Here is a 25,146-nt window from a genome sequence, read left to right as displayed (position 1 = left end):
CTAGCAGGCAAATAAAGGCTGCCTAACTACAGGCTGAGCCCTGATCTTTTCAAAAGACCATTGTTCTGACTTAATTAGCACGAACTAAAACAGTCCTGAAACAACAGGGCACACTCCCATTAGGATAAATTACTCAGACCTAGTCACCGCAGTCAGGCATTCCCCAGAGAAAAATCTGTCACTGCTTCTTCCACCTGCACTACATCTCTTTCTCAAAGGACTCTGCCACAGCTAGGAGCCTCCCTCTGAAGGGGCATCTGTTCCATATTGAAATCTCTCCATTTGGAGAGACATGGACCACGAATAAAGGGTGAAGAAAAATCCTAGGCCGTCGATAGAACCACGGCTAGGGATGTGACGTAGTAGCTACATAGCTACGCTTGCCTACGATGCAGTTTTATTCTGGTCCCCGATTTTCCATGTGAATATTTAAAAGTTTGTGGTTGCTTGCCCCAAAGTAGGGAAGAATGGCATAGTCAATAGAATAATGCTCTTTCCTTAGCAGGATTCATAAGTTGAGCATAACTGGTTCATTAAGAGGCTGGGCTTTGGAGTCAGGACGACCTGGCTTTGACCCTTAGAGGCAAATGTTGGACCACTTCTTTCCTTCCTTCAGTAGAGTGGTAACTCAGTGGCACTATCTCATAGGGTTCATGCTCTATATAGATGTTGGCTATTTTGACCCACATGAGATGAGTCTGCCGTCTCCCTGCACATTAGAAAAGATTATTCTCCACAAGCTTGCATCAGCCTTGTGACAATGTATGTGGCACATTTTTCTTTTCACTCTATATATTAGTGTGGACCAGCTAATTAGAAGACCTACAAAAAAATTCCACTTGTCTCTTCATCAGGAATGAAATCAGGTTTAAAACTAGAGCACTATAAATACATTTATTTATTTCTTAGCCTATTGCAATTTTTAGCCTTTCTTCATTTGGTAATAATTTTTCTTCCCCAATTGTTAAAGGTCACAGATGGTAGGGTGAATAAGTAACTTCTGTGTCCTCCAAGAAATTCTGTTTGGTGCTAAACAAACTGTTAACATTAGGTGTTTGTCATGTGATGGGGGAGGGGTAGAAACTAAGGGTTTTAAAATGAATCCAAATAAAATGGGAGCTTAATTCATGTCTGAACACTTAGTTATAATACTAATGAAGCTCTGGCTTGAATGGATTTTTAAAGAATTTATTCTGTTAAGAAACGTAACAGGGGATGGCCACAGACATATTACAATCGCGGGCCCGAGGCAAACAGTAGAGAAAAAGCCTCCTTTTTTTTTAATCGCGAAATCAAAGACTCTTGCTCCTCGTCCCTGAAACGAAATATAGTCCCTTTCAGGGTTGATGTTGAGTTTCCAGACCTTTAAGCACTATTAACAGCCAGCTTTCATTATTTCTAGGTGAATTCAACAAAACTCCATTCTTGCTAGAAATTGTGAAAGACATTTCTGTGAAAGCTGTTAAAACCAGAGTCAATAAATCTGGTAAATTCTGCTACTTGGTCAGTTCCATTATTCTGTTCCTCATCTCAATCTATCATTTGTTTGTAAGAAACACCCGTAAACAAGAAATATCAAGACAGAAGAAATACAGAGGCACTGTCCTCATACTGTCTGAGGGCTAGCAGTCTTCATGAAACTTCATGTGGGAGTAGAAGGCTTCTTGGTCTGGGAAGGTTTTTCCACATTTGTTACAGGAGCCGCTGTCTTCCTCCTTGTGTGAGCGTCGGACATGGCTGTCGTGAGCAGCGTGGGATGCAAAAGATTTACCACAGTACTTGCATTTGAAGGGCTTCTCCCCGGAGTGCTGCCTGATATGTGTGCGGAGTATACTAGAGGCAGTGAACTTCTACAGAGGACAGAAAGCAGGAGAAAAAGTCAACTTCCATCAGCTGGACAACGAGTGAAAGAAAGGGGTTAATTTCACTGTTACCGATCCTTATGTCAACCCTTAGTTCTCCACTCAGCGAACCTTGGGCTTTAATGCTATAGGGCACGCTTGGTCAAAAGGTGTAGCCTTAATAAAAAAGGACATGATGGACACGTCACTGGTTAGAACAGTGGCTCTTCCATGGCTAAGATCACCTGGGGGTCTAGTCAAAAATGCAGACTGACCTGATAAGTACACCCATTGGGGTAATAAGGAAACTGCATTTAAGCAGGTGGTCCTGGGATCACACTCCAAGATGAACTGAATTACAGAAGGAGTAGCTAATACTGGCCAATGTCTTTGCATAAATGGGTACCTTATTGGTTTCTTTCTTCTTCTTTTTTTTTAACTTAAACTTTTTGAGGTAATCGTGATTCACATGCAGTTATAAGAAACAACAGAGACTATGGGTACCCTTTATCCGGTTGTCCCCAGTGGTTGCATCTTACAAATCTATAGGACAGTATCACAACCAGAATACTGATATTGACAGAGTCAAGATACAGAACATTTCCGTCACAAGGACCCTCACGTTGCCCTACGACAGCCACACATAGTTCCCTCCCACTCCTACTTTTAAGCCATGGCAACCACGAATCTGTTCTCCATTTCTATAATTTTGTTATTTCACGAATGTCACTTACATGGAAGCATACAGTATGTAACCTTTGGGATTGGCTGTTCTCACTCAGCATAATTCTCTGCAGATTCACGGAGGTTGTTTTGTGTACAACAGCTCGTGCTTTCTGATTGCTGAGGAGTATTTCATGGTGTGGATGAACCACAATCTGCTTAATCACCTACCCGTTGAAAGGCATCTGGGTTATTTCCAGTTTGGGGCTTCTATGAGGAAAGCTGCTATTAATATTTATGTACAGGTTTTGGTATAAACATATAAACCTTCATTTCTCCGGGATAAGTGCCCAGGAGAGCAACTGCTGGGTTGTATGGTGGTTACAAGTTTCGTTCTTAAAGAAACTGCCAAATAGCTTTCCAGAAACGGCCAAATAGTACCATTTTAGATTCCCAAGTACTTTGCTGTTTTTACCTGTCTTTTCTTTCTCTTATTTATAACCTTTCCCTTAATTCATTTCAATTCTCTGCTCTGACTTTTGTCACTTTCAAGTATTTATTAGAGATGTTAATGACTCCATTTATTGGGGGTCCATCGACAGAGATACAAAACACCGGGTTCAACCGGTGACCTTGGATTTTGGGGGGCTGGGCACGCATGGGGCTGGCCCACTGCTCAGTAAGGAGCACGAGGTGTAGGTGCCTAGGACACCCAGACAAGGACAGTCTCCATCAGCTTAGGTGACGGTAAGTCAGAACGCCAAACAGCTCATTTATGCCCCAAGTGCACTGAGTTCCCTCTTCGGGCACCTCTCATTCCCAGGTTAGCCAGAAGACCAAGGTGAGGATCAGAATTAGAATGCCAGAAAGAGGAGGGGCGCTGGGATATTTTGAGCCGGCTCTGGACATCCTGCGGGAGAGCGTTCAGCCCTCAGGTTTGATTCCTCATCCATACAAATCCAGGGCCACCTTCCTTAGGTCTGTGCTGGCTCCACACGGTCTAGTTATGTCTTAGCCCCATTTTGCTACACTGTACACACTGGACGGCCCCAATGTATCTCATCAAAATAGAACACGAGGTGTTTTAGTATTATATTTTTAAGGCATGGTCAGACTTTTGTTTCTAGCCCAGCCACCCCTAACCACGTCTTTATCTCTTCATTTTTATAACTTATTATTCTGTATAATGAAGGTTAGATGCCACTTCAGCAAAATTGCTCTAGAAATTTAGATCAGCAGCATGTAAGAGTCTGTACTTTTTTTTTTTTTTTTAAATTTATTTATTTGTTTGTTGTGGCTGCGATGGGTCTTCGTTGCTGTGCATGGGCTTTCTCTAGTTGCAGAGGGGGGGCTACTCTTCGTTGCAGTGTACAGGCTTCTCATTGTGGCTTCTCTTGCTGAAGAGCACAGGCTCTACGCGCCCGGACTTCAGTAGTTGTGGCATGTGGGCTCAGTAGTTGTGGCTTGCGGGCTTAGTTGCTCCGCAGCAGGTGGGATCTTCCCGGGCCAGGGCTTGAACCCGTGTCCCTTGCATTGGCAGGCAGATTCTTAACCACTGCGCCACCAGGGAAGCCCAAGAGTCTGTACTTTGAAAGACTGCATAATCATGTCTGCTATCATCAGGCTCCTGTAAATTTAGGGTCTCTTTCATGACAAATGCCCTCGATGCCAATTTGGCAGTAGTAGGCTGCAACTGATCATTGTAAGCAAACAGGAGTATAATCTGGGGGTGGAAACTGGGGATGGGCTGACAATGAACTAATCTACCAGGAACTCTTGTAAGCTAGGGTTTATGCCAAGTTCTTATCCACGGACACCCAAACAGGGCTCAAGGCAGATCCCTTAAAAGAAGGTTCCATTTACCTTGGTACAATACACACAGTGGTAGGGTCTGTCTCCAGAGTGGACTCTCATGTGTTTGTTTAGGCTGGAAGATTGAGAGAAACATTTCCCACACGTAGAACACTGAAACGAAAAAGAAAAATATAGTTGAAACCACGTCTTCCCCTTAACAAGTTTATTTCACCATTATGTTTATCTGGGGGGGAAAGAACTATTGTATTTATTCTGTGCACACCTGTAGGCAGAGGATCAAGCAGACCCAGACTGAGGGTCTAGTTGAGACAGGAGAAAGGCACCCCGGAACTACAGGGAAGAATCTGGCAGCATGGGTTCTGGTCCAGAGCCTGCTAATGCTGTGAGTAAGGCAATTCATCTGAAGTCTTTGGGTTAAGTTAGCTGCTTCAGATGTGAAACGGCGGTGTATATAGAGGCCTGAATTTGTCCTGCTCTGTCAACAAGTAGCTGTGTGACCAGAACAAGTCAGTTAAACTCGGAATCTTTGTTTCCCCAATTTTCCTCATGGGCAAAAAATACCTGTCTCGCCTGCCTCACAAGGCTGTGAGTAAATTGCAAGCCCCCAGCAATTAATTCAACAAGCATTTATGGAGAACCTCTCAACACTCTGCTAGAGGCAAGGAGGAACAATCTAGCAGGGGTAGGGACGAATATGTAGACCAAAGTGGCAATACAGGTGACAGATGACTCAAGACATGTACCTACAAAAAAAGGGTAATATTTTGGGGGGCCAGTGAGAGCATGTGGTACAGCCACTTGCTGTGAACAGTTCCTGTCATTACTCTGTGTTCTTGACCCTGATGACTTCTGTCCAACCTTCTCAGGAATTCTGAACCAAGTAAAGGAAACTATTGTGTTTCTGGACCCTGTTCCCCAGGTGTCCTTATGGGCACAAACGAGAGCCTGGGTATTTTTAGATGGTGGGATTCTGGGGTGGATTTTAAAAGTCTCCTTTAATTTTTCTTTACTACTTGACGTTTTAATAATGAGCATGTATTGTTGTTACTAAAGCAAAAACAGTCAGATGTTGAAGTTCATATTGCAAAAAGAACAGATCAATTATAAAAGGGGAGCAATTAGAACATGAAACTGTTCTTGGAAATTACAAATAAACAACAAAAAAGTATAGAATAGAAATGCTGTATGTAATCGACTCAGCTGACTGCTAAAGACTGAATACATGACATAAAAATTAAGGTTGGGGAACTCTCAGAGAATGCAGATGAAGAAAAATTAGAAGTCAAGTACAGGGAGGTAGACTCAACCTAACATTTGGCTAAAAGGAATCCCAGGAGAGAACAAAAATTGAAGACAGATAATAGCCAAGGAAAGAAGAGAATTCCTTTGAGCTTATGACTTGTGCCTTCGGGTGGAAAGAATACTTTGTCTTCTGATTACAAAGCAGGAAGAGAAAAAAAAAAAAAGAAAAGAAAGAAAAAAACATATAATTTAACACATTCTGTTAAAATTTCAGAACTCAAAAGTTAAAGAACAATTTTCACAAAGCAGAAAACTGGTTATTTACAAAGAAACAAGAACCAGATTGGCATCAAATGGTAGAAGAAATGATGCTTTAAAAGTTCTACAGGAAAATTATTCCTATCTAAAATTCCATATCCAGCCAAACTATCAAAGACGTACGTGAGTAAAATATCCTCAAAGAAGGACTCAGAAAATTTTTCACTGTGCACTGTTAAAAACGATTACTTGAAGACATGCCCCAGTAATACAAAAAGAGAAATCAAGAAAGAGGAAGAGTGGCATAGACGAATCAGTGGAACTAAGAAAGGTAATGAAAGATATCCAAATATGACAGTTTACAGGCCTAAGGAGCATATGGTTCAAATCAGAACAAATTCAAATCAGAATCTGATTTAAAAAAGAAATGAGTATAATTTCAAGAATGTAAATATCATTATACAAGTTATATAATTAAGAAACTAAATTTATCACTTGCAATTAGAAATCCTAGCAAAAACAAAAGTTTCCAAGGAAGTCAAAGACAAAATACAAAGAAAGTTAAAGTCTGGCATCAATTTGAACAAGTCATGGAGAAAAGAAACAACGCCTTCTGAAAAAAACAAAGCCCTCTCTTTCTCCATTGGTCAGGTGTTTCAAAAAGCTGGAGAGAACTGACATCCTGAATCGATGTATGAGCTCTTTGTAGTCATCGTGATGGACTACAAGGATGTCCTCCGATATTTTTATTTTGTTAATTAATATTTTTATTATTAATTTTGCCTGACAAATCCTCTGAAAAGGAGGTTGTTTAGACTTTAAATGCTGGAAGGAGGGTAATACAAGGTTTTTCACTGTTGGTTATACACCCAGCGTCTTCTGATATTTTAAATCAGTAATTTTTTTCTCTTTCAGCAGCTGATCTTGTTAAAAATCATTTATCTGAAGTTCTGCCTGTCTGTTTCACTTGAGCTTTTTCTTTTTTCTGTTCAAATTAAATCAAACGTTTTCTTTGGGGCTCCTGCAGAAACTAAATATACTTTATCATCTTGAAAGTTAAGTACTCAAATTAAAGTATATGAAATAAAGAAAACTAAAAGAGAATAAAAAATGTTTAGCAGTAAAGATAAGAAAAGAAGAAAACCTCAATCTTCTGAACATAACGAAGGAAGGTGAAGCGCCAGGGGAAATTCAGGTTGAGGTGTCGAAAGAGGAGCTAGAGATACACCTCAGGCTCAGGACAGAATTCTGGCTAGAGATTTGAAACCATTTAAATGGTACTTATAGTCGTGATAAAGGATCACACCACTCAGGGAGAGTTTGCAAAGAGAAATATTGTACTAAAGAACTCTCAGGAACACTCAGTATAAGAGGACGCACCCCCTTCTATAGCCTTTTAAAATCGCTATCCTGGACTTCCCTGGCGGTCCAGTGGTTAAGACTCCAAGCTTCCACTGCAGGGGGCACGGGCTCGATTCCTGGTCAAGGAACTAAGATCCCGCATGCCTCGTGGACAAAATAAATTAATAAATAGTTAAAAAAATAAAATAAAATTACTATCCCTCCACTCTACCATCAAAGACCTCTCCTCTTTGGAAGCCCAAGTCATTCACTTTACTACTACCAGCTTACACCTCCTCTTCTTATCATTCCTGTCATCTCTGGACCTCCTGGTCTACGGTGCCCCAATTTCAAAGCCAGCAGCACTTCCTACGGCTCCTCTCCTCGAACCCCAATCCAAGACCCACCATTGTCCTCAGTGTTTAGGCAAATGACCCACGTAACATTCTAGTGTATATTTCTTGACCTGACTCAGATAACCTTTTCCTGCATTCTACTTTGGTCAAAAAACAAAACAAAACAAACAAAAACTAATACTGTAGCTTCTGCTTTTTAAGCAAACATCTTTTGATCTGGCTGCAGCAATCCCAACAAATATATTAAATGCTCCATCTCATCAACTATAAGATCCACCACTACTTTATCATTTATTTTTGGCTGTGTTGAGTCTTTGTTGCTGCACGAGGTCTTTCTTTAGTTGCATACCGCGGAGCACCTAAGCCTGTGCGTCACAACTACTGAGCCTGTGGTCTAGAGCCCGCGAGCCACGACTGCTGAGCCTGAGCGCCTAGAGCCCGTGCTCCGCAACAAGAGAAACCATCGCAATGAGAAGCCCGCGCACCGCAACGAAGAGTAGCCCCCGCTCACCACTAGAGAAGAGCCCACGTGCAGCAACAAAGACCCAGCACAGCCAAAAATAAAAATAAATAAATTAAAATATTCTTAGAAAAAAAATACATAATTGTAAAAATACTCAGATTTTACAGGAGTATATAGTACAGTGATTGTGATTTTTCCAGAAGCTTCGCTGTGAACAGGAGGGGAGAGACAAGAGCAGCTTTATGATGACTACTCTGTTTTCAAATGGAGAAAACTGGGGCTTGGAGGAGTCCTGACAGGGCAGGAGTCCAGCCCGAAGCTGTCTGTACCCAAGCCTCAGCCTCCTTCTCCTAATTAAGACCAGTGGTAGTCAGCACTTTCTTGCACCAAGCCTGGCAGAGCCATCAGGTATCCAGAATGGTGGAAAATGGCTCCCTAATGCCACCATTGCTTTTCTTCCTTACAAAATCCTTGGCATGGCATAGAGGCCGTCCATCCTTTGGACTGTGCCCATGTTTCATCCTCGCCTGTAACTATCAATATGCCTGCACATTGGACCTAGAGATTATCATACTAAGTGAAGTAAGTCAGAAAGAGAAAAACAAATACCATATGACATCACTTATACGTGCAATCTAAAATACGACACAAATGAACCTATATACGAAATAGAAACAGACTCGCAGACACAGAGAACAGAATTGTAGTTGCCAAGGGGGAGGAGGTGGGGGAGGAAATGATTGGGAGTTTGGGATTAGCAGATGCAAACCAGTATATATAGGATGGATAAACAACAAGGTCCTACTGCATAGCACAGGGAATTATATTCAATATCCTGTGATAAACCACAATGGAAAAGAATATGAAAAAGAATGTATGTAACTGAGTCACTTTGCTGTACAGCAGGAATTAACACAACATTGCACACATCATGGAAGAAGGTGTAGTTACCTAAAACCACAGGCCAGGGTCTTTCCCACCTGGAATGTCTTGAACGCCCCCACCCCAGCCAATCAACCCCACCTAAGATATAAGCCAGACACTCCACTGTCCTAGGTTCTCCTCACGGCCACCTGTCTACGAGGCCCTTCATAACCACGTGTCCAGGTGGGAGGACACCCTTCCTCTGTCCCTGTCTACCATGCACCTCCATCCTCACACTCGGGTGTCACCGCATTAGTTCACGTCTGCTCTTCCACGGCACTGTCACCTCCTTCAGACACCCTGTCCCATCCTCCCACCTGGTGTTGTGTCCCAGCAATGTGCACGCAGGAGGCTCTCGGTGTTCACCCAGGGGTTTGGGGAAGCAGCATGAGAGCAGAGTGCCGGAGCGAAGGGCAGGGTCACTCGCCGCCCTGACTCTTACCTTGTGAGGCCGATGCTTCTCATGAACGTGAAGGATGTGGATCCGGAGCCGGTCTCTCTTCTCAAAGGACCGTTTGCATAAAGAACAGGGGAATTTCCTGTCACCCTTGTCCACACAGGGGGTGTACTTGAGATGCTTGTCTCTGTAATATTTGTAGGTAAATACTTTTCCACATCTTTCACACCTGTACCCTTCTGAAGACTCTGTCAAACACAGGGGGATAAGTCGCTTGGTCAGCTCCCTTCCCTCATTCTTATTTTCTTCAAGATGATTTTTTTACAACTTTTTATTACAAAAAATTGAAAACATATACCAAAGTCAAAATAATGGAATAAACCCTCATGTGCCCAAACACCAAGCTCTGACAATGACCGACTCACTTATGTGACTTCCCTCCATAAGGGATTATTTATTTTTTCATAATGGATTCTTTTTAACACTAATTTCTCATTTGGTTCATAAACATCTCAAACCATAATCTTTAATAGATGACGACTTTTTAAAAAGCATAACCATAATGCCATTGTCATACCTAAACAGTCAACCCTTATTCCTTAATAGAAACATACATATTTATGTACATACACACATGCATACGTGTTTCATTATTTTACAGTCAGTTGATTCAGTGTAGGATTCAAAGCCTATGTGTTGTCCACAGAGGCTATGTCTCTTCAATCTCTTAATCTACAGGTTCTCCTTACCTTTTGTTCCCGAAATATATTTGTTGAAGAAGCCCTTCCTCTGGCCCTATTTACGAGCCGGTCAGTCCTACAGTTCCTGACTGGCATTCTTTACAAGGTTCACATACCAAATACCTACTGTATTTGTCCCTTTCAGATCAGCCTGAGCTACAAGTTCAAAGCCGTTCACCCAGGACCTTGACGGACACCCATAGCTTCTTCCCAAGCTTCACGAGTTCTGTTCCATTTGACCCCATTTATGAAGCCTTAGGTGCCCTTTTAGCTTATAGTCTATTTCTCTGAACTTTTAAGGAAGATTCTAGAACTAATACATAGGGTTATTGTGATGATTAATTTAACCTTAACACTTACTGACTTCTTATCAACAAGTGACACTATCACTGAGTGACAGACAAGACTGAGAAAGGTAAATCCATTTTTATAAGAGAGGTGGGGGAGAGGTTAGAGAGGGTTCAGCCGACTCTAGCAAAGGAGGTGCCCGGCTCAGGGGTGTCTATGTATTGGGGGAAGGGGAGAGGACCAGGGCCACCTACAAAAGCATCCCTGCCGAGGACACTCTGGATTCCAGAGCATAAAGTGGTTTTGACTGTGAATGCATCCCTGAAACCTCATTGTCTGGCCCCAGGGAGGCAGAGAACAGCCAGGAGTGAGTATATGCAAGAGTGTGAAGGTGGAAATCTTTTTCGTTAGCATCGGGACAGCAGGGAAGCTATCCATCGGGGGTTTTGTTAGTTGATAACTGCGTCCCAGGCATGTTTAACAGGTGGCTAAGGAAATAAATCATTTTATTAAGTAAATAACCAGGAAGGCAACCACCAGCATCAGGGTGATCCATTGCCCAGTCTTGTCTATCGCTTTCATTGAGGTGCTAATACTCTCAGAATCTCCCTGCTGGGATGGTTTTTGCTCGGAGCTAGAATTTTCATTGGTTAGAAATACCTGGCCTTCCTGCTTCCTGGGGTAGGAAGAGGGGGTCTACAAGACGGGGTCAGCAATCTTTACAAATCAAAGCATGAAGGCACAGCAGAATTCAGAATAAGGGTTCAGTAGTAAATTTGCATAAGAACAACCACTTAGGCAGAAATGACACAGCACCCTTACTAATTAGGCTTCAGCTGCCTACGTTTTCTGCTCAGGTCCTTGGAAATTTATCTTAAACCTAATTTTGTCCTGTTTCCTTTCCTTCTTCCTCCCTCCCATCTCAGTCTCTTCTCAATACCAAAAATTATGCTTTCTCCCCCACTACAGACACACTGTTCAGACAGAGTTTGGTAACGATTAAGAGCTGTCTACACATTCCACACCCCCCAGCCCCCAAAACACACACTTGGCAGGTTTGCAAACTCAAATAACCCGCCCACATAGGGCCCAGGCCCTTCCCTCCCACTCAAGACCTTCAAGGGGAAGGCTCCCACCAAGCCTCACCAAAAGCCTTGGAAAAAAAGACCTTTCTTTTGAGAGGACAGAGGAATTCTGATTTTTCTTTCCTTTTCATCCTATCCCCAAACATTCCTATTAACAGAAAACAAATGAATTTATCCATTAGTCTTCCCAACCAATTGAGCTGTTTACAAGTTCTCTGCCACAAGTTATCCTAAATATTTACACATCATCGTAACAGTGCCAATAAGCCTCGGATATACTTTGGTTCGGAAGTGGAGCACAGATAACTGCAGGCCCTGTTGCTTATATGACTGGGATCTTTGATGCCTGTATATTATTCCATGTTAATATATCATCATTTACTTCATTATTCTAATATTGGGCATTTAGGTTGTTCGTGACTTTTCACAAACAGGGGTGACACTGTATTAAAAATCCTTGTGGACAAAGCTTTTCCTTTTGGGCTATTTCCTGAAGATAAATTTCCAGAAGAGTATTACCGATACATTACTGATATATCCAAGGTTACGAACATTTTAACAGCTCTGATGCATCGTGCTGAATAATTTTTCAAAAGGATAATGATTCTACTTTGTGTTATCAAGCATGTATTGTTCTCAAATCCATTTTTCACTTTTATTTCAAAAAAGCACTTGGTACATTTTTGGAAGTGACCAAAAAGTCTTGGCTTGGCGCCAAGTACGGGGCAACTGTGAGGTCCAGACTCAAGAGAATCCTGCCATCTTACCCTCAGGCGCACCCCACGCCATCCATTTCTTGGGGTAGTGAGAAGACAGTTCACCGAAACAGTTCAACAGCCCCTCATTATTTGGCTTCTAGAAAGAGACTGCTCATTAGTCACCTCCTAATCCCTGGTGAACACATCCTTGCCCTTGGCTTCACTGTTCCCCAAGCCTGAATTGCCTTGCCTCTCCCTGCCTAACTCATCCTTTATTTCACCACATCCCTAAGCAGCTTTCCCCAGTTTAGTCCAGTCTTCCTCCTTCCTTCAATGCACATGGGGATCCACAGCAGGCGCTATTAAAGTGTTTCGGGTTGTCTCCTGCCCTGAAGGGTCTCAATCTAGCGGGGAGACAAGCATGCAGACCATCACTGCAGTGTGATGAATGCAATTCACATTCTCTTTTATCTGCTACTTACGACATTTGTTTTAACATAATAAGATGGTCTTCTATCTGATTACACATATTACAGTAATTTGCATTTGTCCGGTCCCACCTATGACATCACTGGTTCCCAGGCCTTTACAGATATAAAAATCAACTGCTCAAAGAGCTTTTTAAAAATGCAAATTCCAGAGGCTCGTTCCCAGAGAGCGGGTTGGTAGTCCTCTAGCTGCCTGCTACTAAAATGGGATAGAAATGCGGAATCTCAGGTCCCAGCCCTGAATGAGAATCTGCCTCTTTCCAAGGTCCCCAGGTATTCACACCCGCATTAAAATTGGAGAGCGAGAGTCTAGCTCCATGCTTCCCAAAGTTGTCTAAGACCCACAGTAAGAAACACATTTTATACTTGAGACCCAGTTCGCACACATCCATTTGAAACAAACACCTCACCAAACAATGCTTAACTTAAATGAGATTCACATCAATATTTTCTATTCTATTTTATTTTTATTCTCTCTCTTTTTTTTCTTCTTTAATACTGGTCTCTACCACCAAATCCCCCACCCCGCTAAGATACTGCAACCCACCACTTGAAAAACAGTGCTCTAAAGCTTAGACTTCCTGAGCTATGTGAGCCTTGGCAGAGATGAATCAGAAGCTAGCTCATCCAAGGCAGAGGTTGCATCCATTTATTTCACTTTTATTTTATTCTCTGGGAGCGGGTGAAGGGGGGGTAGAAGAAAAGGTATACCGGTGAATAGGAGTAGCTTCAGCAGCCCTGGGAAGATGAGGGCATCTTCCTGCAGCTGGGTAATGCCCAGTACCTCAGTTTTGTGTTCTGAGTGTTGTGTTGGGAGGGAGAAGTTCCACAAGCAAGTGGAAAAGCTGCAGGAAGGAAGGTGTTGAGTCGGAGAAAGAGCCCAGTCCTTCCACTAAGACGGCCTCACCGGGGTAGGCGACAGCGTGCACTCACCTTCCGGGGGCCCAGACGTCTGCTTCCCCTGCTTCATGACCTGCAGGCTCATGGGAATGTCCAAAAACTTCTCATAGCAGTCTCCATACCACACAAGGAGCTCTTGGTTCTGGTAGATCTCCTTGCAGCTTTCATAAAAGATCTGCCCTTGACACTGGACGGCAACCAGGTTCTGCTCCATGGGGAAACGAGCACAGTTGACATAGGACATCCAGTTCCCGGCACTTCCTTTTCCATCAATAAAGTGGCTCAAATGACCACCTTCAAAGATCTAAATGAAATCAAACAAAGTTTGGAAATGCACATTTTTTTGGTCTGACCTAGAAAATAAATTTACTTATTAAAAATTTACAATTCAAAACTCACACTTGACCTACTGAATATATTTATTATCAATATGATTGAGCCTAAATGGATTTATTAGCTTAAAGATAACTCTATAGGTAGTGTGACATTTTAAAGATTCTTACTTTTATCACTTCCTCCATTTCCAGATTTCTAGGGTGAGCATACATTAGTTTCATAAACAGAGGTAAGGGAAACGGGAGGTTACATTTAGTTCCACCACTTCAAGACAACCAATTAGTTTAGTATTTTATCTCAATTTAGTTTTCATGTGTATTGATGGAGCCATAATTTAATTCTTTCTCTGCTGTGGGCAATTCTACAGTCTTCAATGTTTTGTTATTACAAACAGCCCTGTGAAGTCTGGATTTCAGATTATTTTCCTCAACTATATTCCTCGATGTAGAAATCCACGGCGAGGGGTGATAACCTGATACATTCTGACAAACTGCAATCCTACCATCCTGCCTCCAACACACTTAAGAGTATCAGTTTTCTAAAAATCCTCTTTAGATGAATGACATCAAAAATTTTAAATCTGGTCTTAATCCTTTTTGGCATATTCTTAGCATCACTCTGTAATATTTAAAGTGTTTGGTTTTGTCTATAAATATAACCCAATGTATTAACTCTTTAAATGTATATTCCATGGCTAATCTTCAGAGGAAAATGCCTTAAGCCACGAAAAATTACACAGAATCCATGCAGAGGTGTTATCCTCAGGGACTGAACAGCTGCCTTTCTTTCTCTTTATGTTGTAAAACAGGCAGCACAAGTCAGCAGATTACTGCCCGGAGGGAGCCCCCTCTCCCAGGCCAGGGGTCTCCCAGAGGAGCAGAGGCCAAGGTTTCCTGCACCCACCTCCCTCAGCCAACCTGCCAACCCGCCAGAAACAAATTTACCTCCCACATCAGGGAATTGTCCCTGTGTGTCCTGACTTCGCTGGTGTTGACCACTTTACCCTGAAAGGGCCCAAACCTGACTCCTTTGGCGACAGGGCTACTGCAGAACACACCAACATGTGCCACTTCACCGAATTTCGTCCGCCCGAGGCAGAGACCTAGGGGAGACCCAGGGCAGGAAAGAAAGCCAGTGAGGAAACTGACTGCATTTGTGCTGGAAAAGAAATCCAAGCCAGGAGCCCTGCCTACCTTCTGGTAGCTGAAGGGAGTCGTTATCCAGAGTCTGACGAAGAGAATCAGACCCTAGAAAAAGACAGGGTTAAATTTTTATTTTTTCGATAAAATGTATTATGAAATGCTTTCATAGGGCGCTATCCTCCCCACTCCTCAGAGCTCACCATTATCCTGAGTTAGATGTTTACCTGTCCTTTCTAAGTTTCCTGCTCCTTTTACATAGGCCATTTCTCACATGAGACTCAAAACGACTCTAGTGGGTTATGTTGTAATTAACCCCGTTTGCAAGTTTAAGGAACTTGAGGATCAGAGATAATGCTGATTTTGAGACTCCCAGATACCTTGCATATCCCGGTAGAATCTGAGCCGGCCTGATCAGCCCGCTCGGCATGAACCGTTTCTCTTCTCACTAAAACAATCTTGGGTGTCATGCGGTTAAGCCAGTAGGGTCTCGGAGGTGAGCCTGCCATCCCCAGCTCCGTCTTCTGATGGAAGCACATACGCTCCGCTGCAGGACTCGCACAGCCTCGGACCCACCTGGAAGCGTCCCTGCCCCCTCCCGTCCCCACCTCTCTTCCCGCCTCCCACCCGCACCCCCAAGTCCCGGATCACGGGGACTGCCTTTACCAGAGCTGTCTGTGGGGACCAGGAGGCCCGAAATCGCGTGGTGCAGGCGGGCTGAGTTCTGAGGGCTGGGGATGACCCCGTAGAGAACTAAGTGCAGGTCTTCCTGGGTGAAGTGGTAACGGTGAGATGCCTTCCCCTCCTGGTTCGCGAGTTTGGGGCCATCCTCAGAGCGCTCTCTGGGGGAGCACGGTAACAGCTGGGAGGGCTTCGGCCTCTCAGGGAACAGCGAAGCATCCCCAGGGGGCGGCGGCACGAAAATTTCAGGTCCCCAGCACTGGCCACCGTCGCTACGGCCGCCAGCGGGGCCCGCGTCTTCACTGGAGGCGCCTGTAAACTCGCGAATGCCGTTCGGGAAGTGCGGCACCTCCCTGGGGAGGTGGGGAATTGGGTACCACGACGGCAGCTTGCTGTACCAGGGCAGGTCGTAGAGCGGCTCCCTCTGCACGGCCAGGCCGGGGCTCAGCAAGGAAGGCGCCATCCGGAAGGCGAAGGGGGACAGAGCCGGGGACGCGGACAGGGCCTCCAGCTGCCGGAAAGTTTGGAAACCCTCCTCCGCGGCGGTTAGGGTGTTCCCGTAGTGGCCGTAGGGCGGGAAAGGCGGGTAGTAGGCGGCCAGGCGTTGGGGGCTGCTCTGGAGCCTGTCGGGCGGGTAGCACCCCTTGTCCTGGGGTCCGGCCTCACTTGGCGGCCGCAGAGCCATCCCGGGCCACAGCGCGCGGCGGGTCTGCGGAAGAGCAAGCGCGGCCGAGTGAGGGGCGCGGGGCGCTGCGGCCCGGCTCCCGCCTGCCCAGCCTCCACCGCCCGAGGCAGCCCCGGGTCGGATAAACTTCCCACTTCGATCCCTCAAGACCTACCCGCAAACGAAACAAAAACGGCAGCAAACAACCCCGCTCCCGCCCCCCCCCCCCCCACCAAAAAAGTGAAAACAAACTAAAACGAAAATCCGTCGGGATTCTGCCCGACTCCAAATTCCAGGTACGTGTCGCCTTTGCCTTCCCTCTCCAAACACGCCTTGACCTAGCAGGGCTCGTTTCCAACACCCACTCTCTACATCCGTCCCCAACCCCGCTCCTGCCAAATCCGTTTCAAGCTCCCTCTTCCGCCCTCTCCTCGCTCCCCGACATCCTCTTTTCCAGGGTGGGTCGGAGCTGCAGGGTCTTCCCACTCCCGGAGCCAGGAGCCGAGCGCAAGGCCGAGCTTGGGGGCAGGCAGCAGCTTCAGGCGCTCCTGGGTCCCTAGCAGGGAGGGCAGAGCCCAGGGCCCGGGTTGGATGGCGTAGGAGACGCGCTCCCCCAGCCCGGGGGCAGGTCCGGGGAGGCTGCCCCGCTGCGAGGCCCGGGTCTGACCCCGAGGACCCGGGCGGTCCGGGCTGCCAGGAGGAGTAGGCCGCCGCCTTCGGTTTCGCTCCCAGCGCCGCAGCCAGCGCGGGTTCCCCACGTGGGCCGAGTCCCGCTACATCGCGCCAGTCCCTCGGGAAACTCGTCACCCCACCTGGGGGCTTAGGGAAGCTGGGGTCGCCTCTCGGGAGCGGGCGAGGACGAGCCCCAGGCCAGGTGGGAGAGAGCAGGCTCTCGCCCCTGCTCCGCCGCCGCCCGTACCCCAAAAGGATGGCGTTTTGATGGACAGAAGTTCACCAAGGCTGGGGGATGGAACCCCTTCAGAGCCGGCGGGTCCTGAGGGCAAGATCAATGAGCCCAATAAGGAAAGCACGCAGGGTCGTGACTCAGAAATTAAAGAACACGGGGTCAGAAGAAGAGGTCAGCCACGACGAAGGCATCTGCCCGTCTCCTCCTGAGCCCCCAAAGGCGCTCCGCTCCTGGCCTCCCCTCACCCCGAGCATCTGCGACATGGGGTTGAAAGCCGCTTAAGGAGTAAAAGCTCCAAGAGAGCAAAACGACCCCCCAAAATGAACTGCGCCAGAGACTGCTGCCGGCGCTACCCGACCACCCCGGCGAACGACAGCCCCGGGCCACAGCGGCGCGCCGGGCTCTGCACCCACCTTCGAGAGCGCAGCTGCGGAGCGCTCGCCTCCGGGCCGCACACGGGCGGCGCGGGCTCGGGACCGGTAGGCTGCGGGCGGGCCCGCAGGGCTGAGCCGGGTTTAAGAGGGCGGCGGGCGGGCGGGGCCACGGGACCGAGAGAGCGCGAGGGTGGGGAAGCGACGCGCGGCCCACGCAGGTCCCCAGGCCAGTCTCCTCCCCGCCCACCGCGGCCATTGGCCGACGCTCGACTCTTCCCGCTCCCCAGGGGGTCGTGCACTGAACTCCTGACTTTTGCAAACCCTGCCCGGAACCCCGGCCGAGAGCGCGCACCCCCCGCTTTCTGGGGCCGGCACAGTTGAGGTTCCAGGCTGGCGGTGGGGCAGCAGTTAAGCCCGGGCAAGGGTGGCCGGGGTCCCCAGACAGGCCCCTCCGCGCCCGTGAGGCCGGGACTCGCGTGCCGGTGTCGCGCCCCTGCCTCTCGGCTTCCAGTTCCCAACAGCCGAGCCTGGCCGAAGGCCGCGTCCAACCCCGAGGACCAGATGGACGTTTGTCCCTGACACCTCGTGGGAAGCCGGGCATCGCCCTTCAGGTCCCAGGTGGGGACGCCTAGATGCGGCGGTGCCGTTCCCAAGGTTTCGGGTGGGTGTTGAGACCTCTCGTGGGCTTTTACTTCTCAAGCAGCTGTCACTGTCGGAGGACCGGCCCCTGCGCCGCCACCGAGGTCCCCTTCCCCCGGGAAGGCTCGCCACCTCGGACGCGCGGGGCTTTTCAGGCCCATACCTGGCGCTCCAAGGCCGCATATTTATTCTCTCCGGCCATTGAGGGAAAGAAAGGAGCACTTAGGCCCATTCACATTCACACAGGGAAGCATCTAGGGTGGGGGAAACCTTGGTCTTGCCGGGTGACCTTGGCCAGTTTCCTCGCCACCTCCGCCGCGGCTTCCTCTTTGCAAAATGGGGCGAGCACTCCCTGCGTCTGGGCGCCGCTGTGCGGGTTGAAAGGACAGACGGAGACCCTCACGCCCGGCCTGGCCTTGGCTGGGTCGTTTCAAACGTGGAAGGGAGGAAAGGAGGCAGCATCCATCCGGCCGAGGGACGCCGCCGAAGGTCCTAAAGTCTGCGGCGGAACGAGACCTCCTCCGTGACCCACCCCGCTTTCCAGAGCAGCCGCGGCGCGGCGGGCGCCTCCTCCCTGGGCCCCGGGGACCTGACCTTGGAGCCTTCAGCGCCCGCGCGGCCGCGGGGAGGACGGAAGGCGGGCGCGGGGCCTCGGGGTTTCTTCGAGGGCGCGGGCTGGGGGCGCCCGGCTGCTTCTCCCTGCCGCCGGCCGCGCCCACGTGCGGGGGTCAAGTCACCGCGCCCGCCCGGCGCCGTCGGGGCCGCCCGCGCCGCCCGCGTGCAGACCCGTTTCCCAGTCGCAAGGAGGATCTGAGAGGAGGGGCGGCGCGTGGTTTCCCCACCGGGATGGGATGACAGGGAGCCCAGGGTTTCCTTCACCCCTTGTTCTAGATTCTGTGCCTCTACCCGAGTTCTTAGGATCTTCGCTAATAGGTGAAAAGTATCCGTCGGCTCTTGTCCCGAGAGCCTCTGGGGAAGATCAGGTAAAGCAGAATTTACCAGAATTCTCTGGAAAAGCAGAATAAATTCTGCTGTCGTCTTCCTTCCGGAGGCATACCCACCCCAGGACCCCTACGACCCACCTCCATTTACTGTATCTTCCTTCCTTCCTCCCAGACCTCACCCGTAGGATTTAAAGACTGGTACGCCGGCGCTTGGGTGGTCCGTGGATGTCAGGTCCTCAGGAGGCCATTTTTTAGTGAAGTCGCTCACTGGTTGTAGATTTAATTTTGAACAGGCAACGTGAGCTTTACCGTCAAGCCTTGTTCTGCAAAGATTCTAGAGTTTAAAATATTTTTTTAAATATATTTTAAATTATAGGCTTGCTTGTTTAAGCTTTAGAGAAATCGATAAAAAGTGGAAATCCCTGCCCACCCCTCATCCCTAACCCTCCAGAGGTAAAGCTGACTAACAGTTTGACTTATTCCCTAGTTCCATTATTTGGTTGAAAAGTACCAAATTTTTTACTTTTTTTCTGGCTGCACCGGGTCTGCGGCATGCGGGATCTTTTTACTTGTGGCATGTGGGCTGTAGTTCCCTGACCAGGGATCGAACGTGGCGTCCCTGCACTAGGAGGCGGAGTCTTAACCACTGGACCACCAGGGAAGTAAGTCTCTACCAGACTTTTAAATTGTATTTATATATGTGCGATTTTTTAAAAAACAAAATGTGATTATACTTTAGACTTTTATGCAACTTTTCTCACTATCCACTAGTTATTGTTACTAACAGTACATTAGTATTAACTTCATTCCTTACAATGGCTGCATGGTGCAGAAATTCATTTTATGAGTGTACCTTAGTTTTTCAGCCTCCTCTTAGAAAGGTATTTAAGTTGTTGTCAGTGTTTCAACACTTCAAGCTACTTCTGGGAACATTGTTATACAAATACTTATTTGTGCTACTGTGCCTGCAGAATAAATACCGAGGTGTGAAATCTCTGGATCAACTGTATCAACCTTGAACATTTTGATAGGTACTTCAAACTGCTCCTGGTTTATACCTCCATCAACAATGAGTGTGAGTGCCCTGTGTCTCCACACCCTCACCTCATACGGAATATTGCCAGTCCTTTAAAGCTGCCATCTCTCACGTGAAAAGTGGTTATCTTTTTCTAATTTGCTTTTTAGTTATTTACCCAACAAAATTCCTGAACTCCTTGCTCTTGATGTGCTGGTCACTGGGAATACAGTTGTGAGCGAAGCAGCTGTGTCCAGCCCTGGTCCCCAAAGCAGTCTTATGAGGAAGATAAATATTTGTGTAAATATTTGACGAAAGTGTAACTGTGATGGGAGCAAAGAATTAACCATAAAGAAGCAATGAAAGGGAAGAAGAGCATGTCCTGACCTAGGCTGAGAGGACAGAAGGTGTGAAAGATCTCTAGAAATTAACTAGGTGATGAGAGCAAGTGGTATTCCAGGTTAGAGGAACCCTCTGTGCCAAGGCTCTGAGGCCTGGAAGGAGTGTGTTTGATTCACAGAGCTGAAGGATGCTTCCTGTGGAACAGACAGCTAGGGAAGCTGGAGAATCAGCAGAGGCCAGGTCTTGCAAAACCACTTGTGAAGATGTAAGTTTCCTTACATCATTACTTGCAAGACTTTATTGAAGGAGTACTAGGAAGTCTTTGAAGGGAATAGGAAGCTACTGCGGCCATCAGTATACTTCATCCCAAAATTATTTCAACATGCATATCACTAACTAAAGTGCAATATTTGTTTATGGTTCTTTTTTTTTTAAGGTAAAATTTATATATGATGACATGCACACGTCTTAAGTTCACCGAGTTTTGACAGTTGCATAAATCAGTGTATCTCCACCTCCTATCAGAATATAAACAGTATCATTCCAGAAAGTCCTCCAGTCCCCTTCCCAGGTGAGGCCTGTGTCCAGCCACCCCAGAGACAACTGCTCTGTGTTTTCTTTCCCCACAGATGAGTTTTGCCTGTTCTATACCGTCATAATCATACAGGATGTACCTTTTTTTTTTTTTTTTTGCCACACTGCATGGCATGTGGGATCTTAGTTCCCCAACCAGGGGTGGAACCCACACCCCCTGCAGTGGAAGCGCGGAGTCCTAACCACTGGACCGCCAGGGAAGCGCCCAGAATGTACTATTTAGTGTACTGTTAGAGCCTTAGCTCTTTGACAGTGAAAAGTTTTTTTGTGTATTTTTTGTTTGTTTGTTTGTTTTTGGACAAGTTAATTTATTTGAACGTCAGCTGAAGAGTTTGTATGTTTGTGGGTTTTTTTTTTTAACATTTTTTAAATTTAACTTTTATTTTATATTGGAGTATAGTTGATTTACAATGTTGTGCTAGTTTCAGCTGTTCAGCAAAGTGATTCAGTTATACATATATCTATTCTTTTTCAGATTCTTTTCCCATATAGGTTATTACAGAGTATTGAGTAGAGTTCCCTGTGCTATACAGTAGGTCCGTGTTGATTATCTATTTTCTCTATAGTAGTGTGTATGTTAATCGCAACCTCCTAGTTTAACCACCCCCCTCCCACCTTTCCCCTTTGGTAACCATAAGTTTGTTTTCTAAGTCTGTCTGTTTCTGATTTTGTAAATAAGGTCGTTTATATCATTTTTTTATATTCCACATATAAGTGACAGCATATGATACTTGTCTTTCTCTGTCTGATTTACTTCACTTACTATGATAATCTCTAGATCCATCCATGTTGCTGCAAATGGCATTATTTCATTCTTTTTTATGGCTGAGTAATATGCCATTGTACATATTTTAACACATCTTCTTTATCCATTCATCTGTCAATGGACATTTAGGTTGCTTCCATGTCTTGGCTGTTATAAATAGTGCTGCTATGAATATTGGGGTGACAGTGAAAAGTTTTGATGCACCCTGAAAAAAACATCCGGCCAGCAGTCATACCCCACTGTGAGGGGGTAGTGGGTAGGGGGTAATTATCTGAAGCCCATTTGGAAGACTTCAAATGGACCTTGAGGTTTTGGCTCGTGTCCACACCCCACCTTTAATGGTTTGCTTTTGCCAGGACCACGTCGACGGCAGGTAAGTCACCTTTGGCAACAACATCAAAATGGCAGCAGTGTATCCTTGCAGCGGTGGGGCTCTTACCTGGTACCTCAGCAAGATTCTCTCTATGCAAGGCTCTGGTGCTTCCAGAACTTCAGGGAGTATCTTTACGTAATTTATATCTAGCTCTCTCTCAGTACTTCTTTGATATTGGAGTGTACTTTTAGCATTCTGTAATGGTTTCTTTGAACCCCTCCATGGCCATGGGGTTTTGGGTTATCTTGATTGGCCAGCACTCTTCTAAGGGGCCCCTGCTTGGGGTAAATGATCGGATAGAGCATTTCTCTTGGCCACTGGATCACCCTGGACATTAACATTACTTATATCTTTGGTAACATTAGGGTATTTCAGAGTTCCTTGACCTTGATAGGGATCCCCATTGACATTAGCCTCGCTGTTTCTAAAGCACCCAGACATCATAGATGACCTCAAGGCATATTTACTGCCTGTGTATACTAACTCTCTTTTCTCTCTCTGGTTAGCAGGCTCTAGTAAGGGAAATCAATTCTGCCACCTGGGCTGTAAGGAATCGTTCTAAGAGTGATTTGAGATCCGCTATGACATAGTCAACCTGATCATTTCCTGTTTCCGTCTGTAGATCTGATCCATCAGGAATCACGGTCAAGGGTGGACTGTCCAAAGGCATTTCTGGTAAGTCTTCATGGGGCGTGGATGATTCTTGCACGAATGCCAGGGAAAATACATCTTGCCTTCTTTGGGGACGGGAGGAGCATAGCAGGGTTCAAAGAATTACAGTGGAGAGAAATATGCGTAGGAGAAAGTAATGATATTTCATGGGATGTAAGCTGGCTTAGCCAGGAATGTTGTGCATTTCTTTCTTTCTTTCTTTTTTTAAAAAATTTATTTATTTTTATTTATTTATTTTTGGCTGTGTTGGGTCTTCGTTGCTGCACGTGGGCTTTCTCTAGTTGCGGCGAGCGGGGGCTACTCTTCGTTGCGGTGCGCGGGCTTCTGTTGTTGTGGAGCACGGGCTCTAGGCGTGCGGGCTTCAGTAGTTGTGGCATGTGGGCTCAGTAGTTGTGGCTCGTGGGCTCTAGAGCACAGGTCAGTAGTTGTGGCGCACGGGCTTAGTTGCTCTGCGGCATGTGGGATCTTCCTGGACCAGGGCTCAAACCCCTGTTCCCTGCATTGGCAGGCGAATTCTTAAACACTGCGCCACCAGGGAAGCCCCTGTGCATTTCATTAAATAAACAAAGGTTGTACAGCTTGCGGGACCGTTAAGTTCAAAGAAGATTCTAAAACTTTTGGTCAGTTCGACTGACCAAGGATAGAGGGTTGTTGAAGAGCTAGCTGGTCTGCAAAATTCGTGTTCATGACGTGTGTTCCCAGGAAAGGGGCCTTGTCACCTAAAGGTCCTAAAGATGAAGTAATTTCACAGAAGTTGAGAACACTCTGTTTATAATACCTTTTTCCATAGTGTGTCTGGGGAAGTTCTGGATGGCCTGTAGTCAGCCAATCAGAGGGAAGAGCTTGCCTGAGATAAATCATGCTCTAGGATAATGAGCCTTTTGTTGAAAACTGTAATTTTTTGGGACAGTGTCATTTTGTGCTTAAAGTCAGAAGGTAGGTAGAATTCATTTTAGTGCTTTTCTCATCTTTAGGTTAGCAGAAGCTCATTATACAGAGCAACTTTGAGGTCCTGATTAAGAACTTGTGAAAAGTAAGGAACCACAGTGAATCTCTGGGGCATGTATACTGTGGGTTCTACCAAGGACAGGTGAATAGGTATTGATTCCTTGAATTTAAGAGAACAGGCTCTAAAGAAGGCAGAATGTAGATGCACAACTGTAAAACAGATGGCCTTGGGTGGAACTGGGGGAAAGAATAGTATTGGGAATTGACACCACTGGAATGTGGGGTATAATTATCTTAATGATAGCTCTGAGATGGTGAGTAAAGCTGTACACTCATTTATTGGTTACTTAATAGTCAGGATATGAGTATTCTAAGTACTAGTGCAAAGTGAAATGAGTCTTTTGTCTATTAGTCCTCTTACTACGGGTTTTAATTCTTCCTTTCCTTCTGGCTTCAAGGGTACCATACAAGCCTGGGTAAAAGTTGGGATGGGGCGGTGAACCTTGATGTGCTCAGCCCCAGTAATCCTGAAAATGGTGGTAAATTTTTGGTCCAGTAGAACTCCGGTACCTCATAGAGATCTTCAAGTGGCGTCTCATTTATGTATTTGTATCTGAATTAGCGATGGTATGGTTATGAATACGGATGTCTTCAGAATTTCAAGAAAGAGAACCTTTTTAGGAAATCTTCATCTGGCAATTTCATTTCCATAAATCCATCTCCTTTTTAAGTTTAGGCTGGGCAAGAGCATGTTTTTAGTGAAAAGACCAAGAATACAGCAGCTGGGACATAGAGGATGCTTGAGGGCTATTAGAGACATCCACCTCCTGGGTTTAAGTGACTTCAAGGGGGAGGGGTGGGCTTACTAGCAGGGTTATTGTTGAAAGTGTAACATCTGTAACTCTAAGAAAACAGTGAGTTTGGCTCACAATAGTTCATGGTAATCCTTCTTGTGTTTTTGTTTTTAATTTTTAATTTTTTATTGAAGTATAGTTGATTTACAAGGTTGTGTTAATTTCTGCTGTACAGCAAAGTGACTCAGTTATGCATATATATTCTTTTCCATTATCACTTATCCCAGGACACTGAATATGGTTCCCTGTGCTATATAGGACCTTGTTGTTTATCCCTTCTTGTGAGTTTTAAGGGAAGAATTGCAAGGTGGGAGCTCCCTTCTCCTTTGGAACCCCTCTCATTATCTGTTAGATTTTTCCGTGCCCAAAGTGGGACAGTTGGTCTTCCAGGATCCCTTT

General features: G+C 46.1%; 1 protein-coding gene across 1 annotated transcript; it reads right to left on the bottom strand.

The window, feature by feature from the left end:
* Positions 1-1,622: 1,622 nt before the first annotated feature.
* PRDM14 (PR/SET domain 14) lies at positions 1,623-16,340 on the bottom strand. Its single transcript, XM_059902137.1, has 7 exons — positions 15,641-16,340; positions 15,029-15,082; positions 14,780-14,937; positions 13,533-13,803; positions 9,346-9,548; positions 4,368-4,469; positions 1,623-1,850 (listed from the first exon to the last, which is right to left on the bottom strand). Exons 1-7 carry the CDS (start codon positions 16,338-16,340, stop codon positions 1,623-1,625), a joined length of 1,716 nt encoding a protein of 571 aa, XP_059758120.1.
* Between the last annotated feature and the right edge of the window lie 8,806 nt (positions 16,341-25,146).

The sequence above is a fragment of the Balaenoptera ricei genome, chromosome 17, assembly GCF_028023285.1.
Source record: "Balaenoptera ricei isolate mBalRic1 chromosome 17, mBalRic1.hap2, whole genome shotgun sequence".
Lineage (NCBI taxonomy): Eukaryota > Metazoa > Chordata > Mammalia > Artiodactyla > Balaenopteridae > Balaenoptera > Balaenoptera ricei.
Note: the sequence above shows the minus strand (reverse complement) of the source record. Positions and strands in the feature narration are given on the sequence as shown.

Bases quoted from the DNA above. Each gene is read 5' to 3' on its own strand.
- PRDM14 (XM_059902137.1), bottom strand. From the start codon at position 16,340: ATGGCTCTGCGGCCGCCAAGTGAGGCCGGACCCCAGGACAAGGGGTGC. The intron at 9,549-13,532 runs GTGAGTGCACGC...TGTGTTTGACAG, and splicing joins GACGTCTGGGCCCCCGGAAG to AGTCTTCAGAAGGGTACAGG. The intron at 4,470-9,345 runs GTAAGAGTCAGG...TTTTCGTTTCAG, and splicing joins AGAAGCATCGGCCTCACAAG to TGTTCTACGTGTGGGAAATG.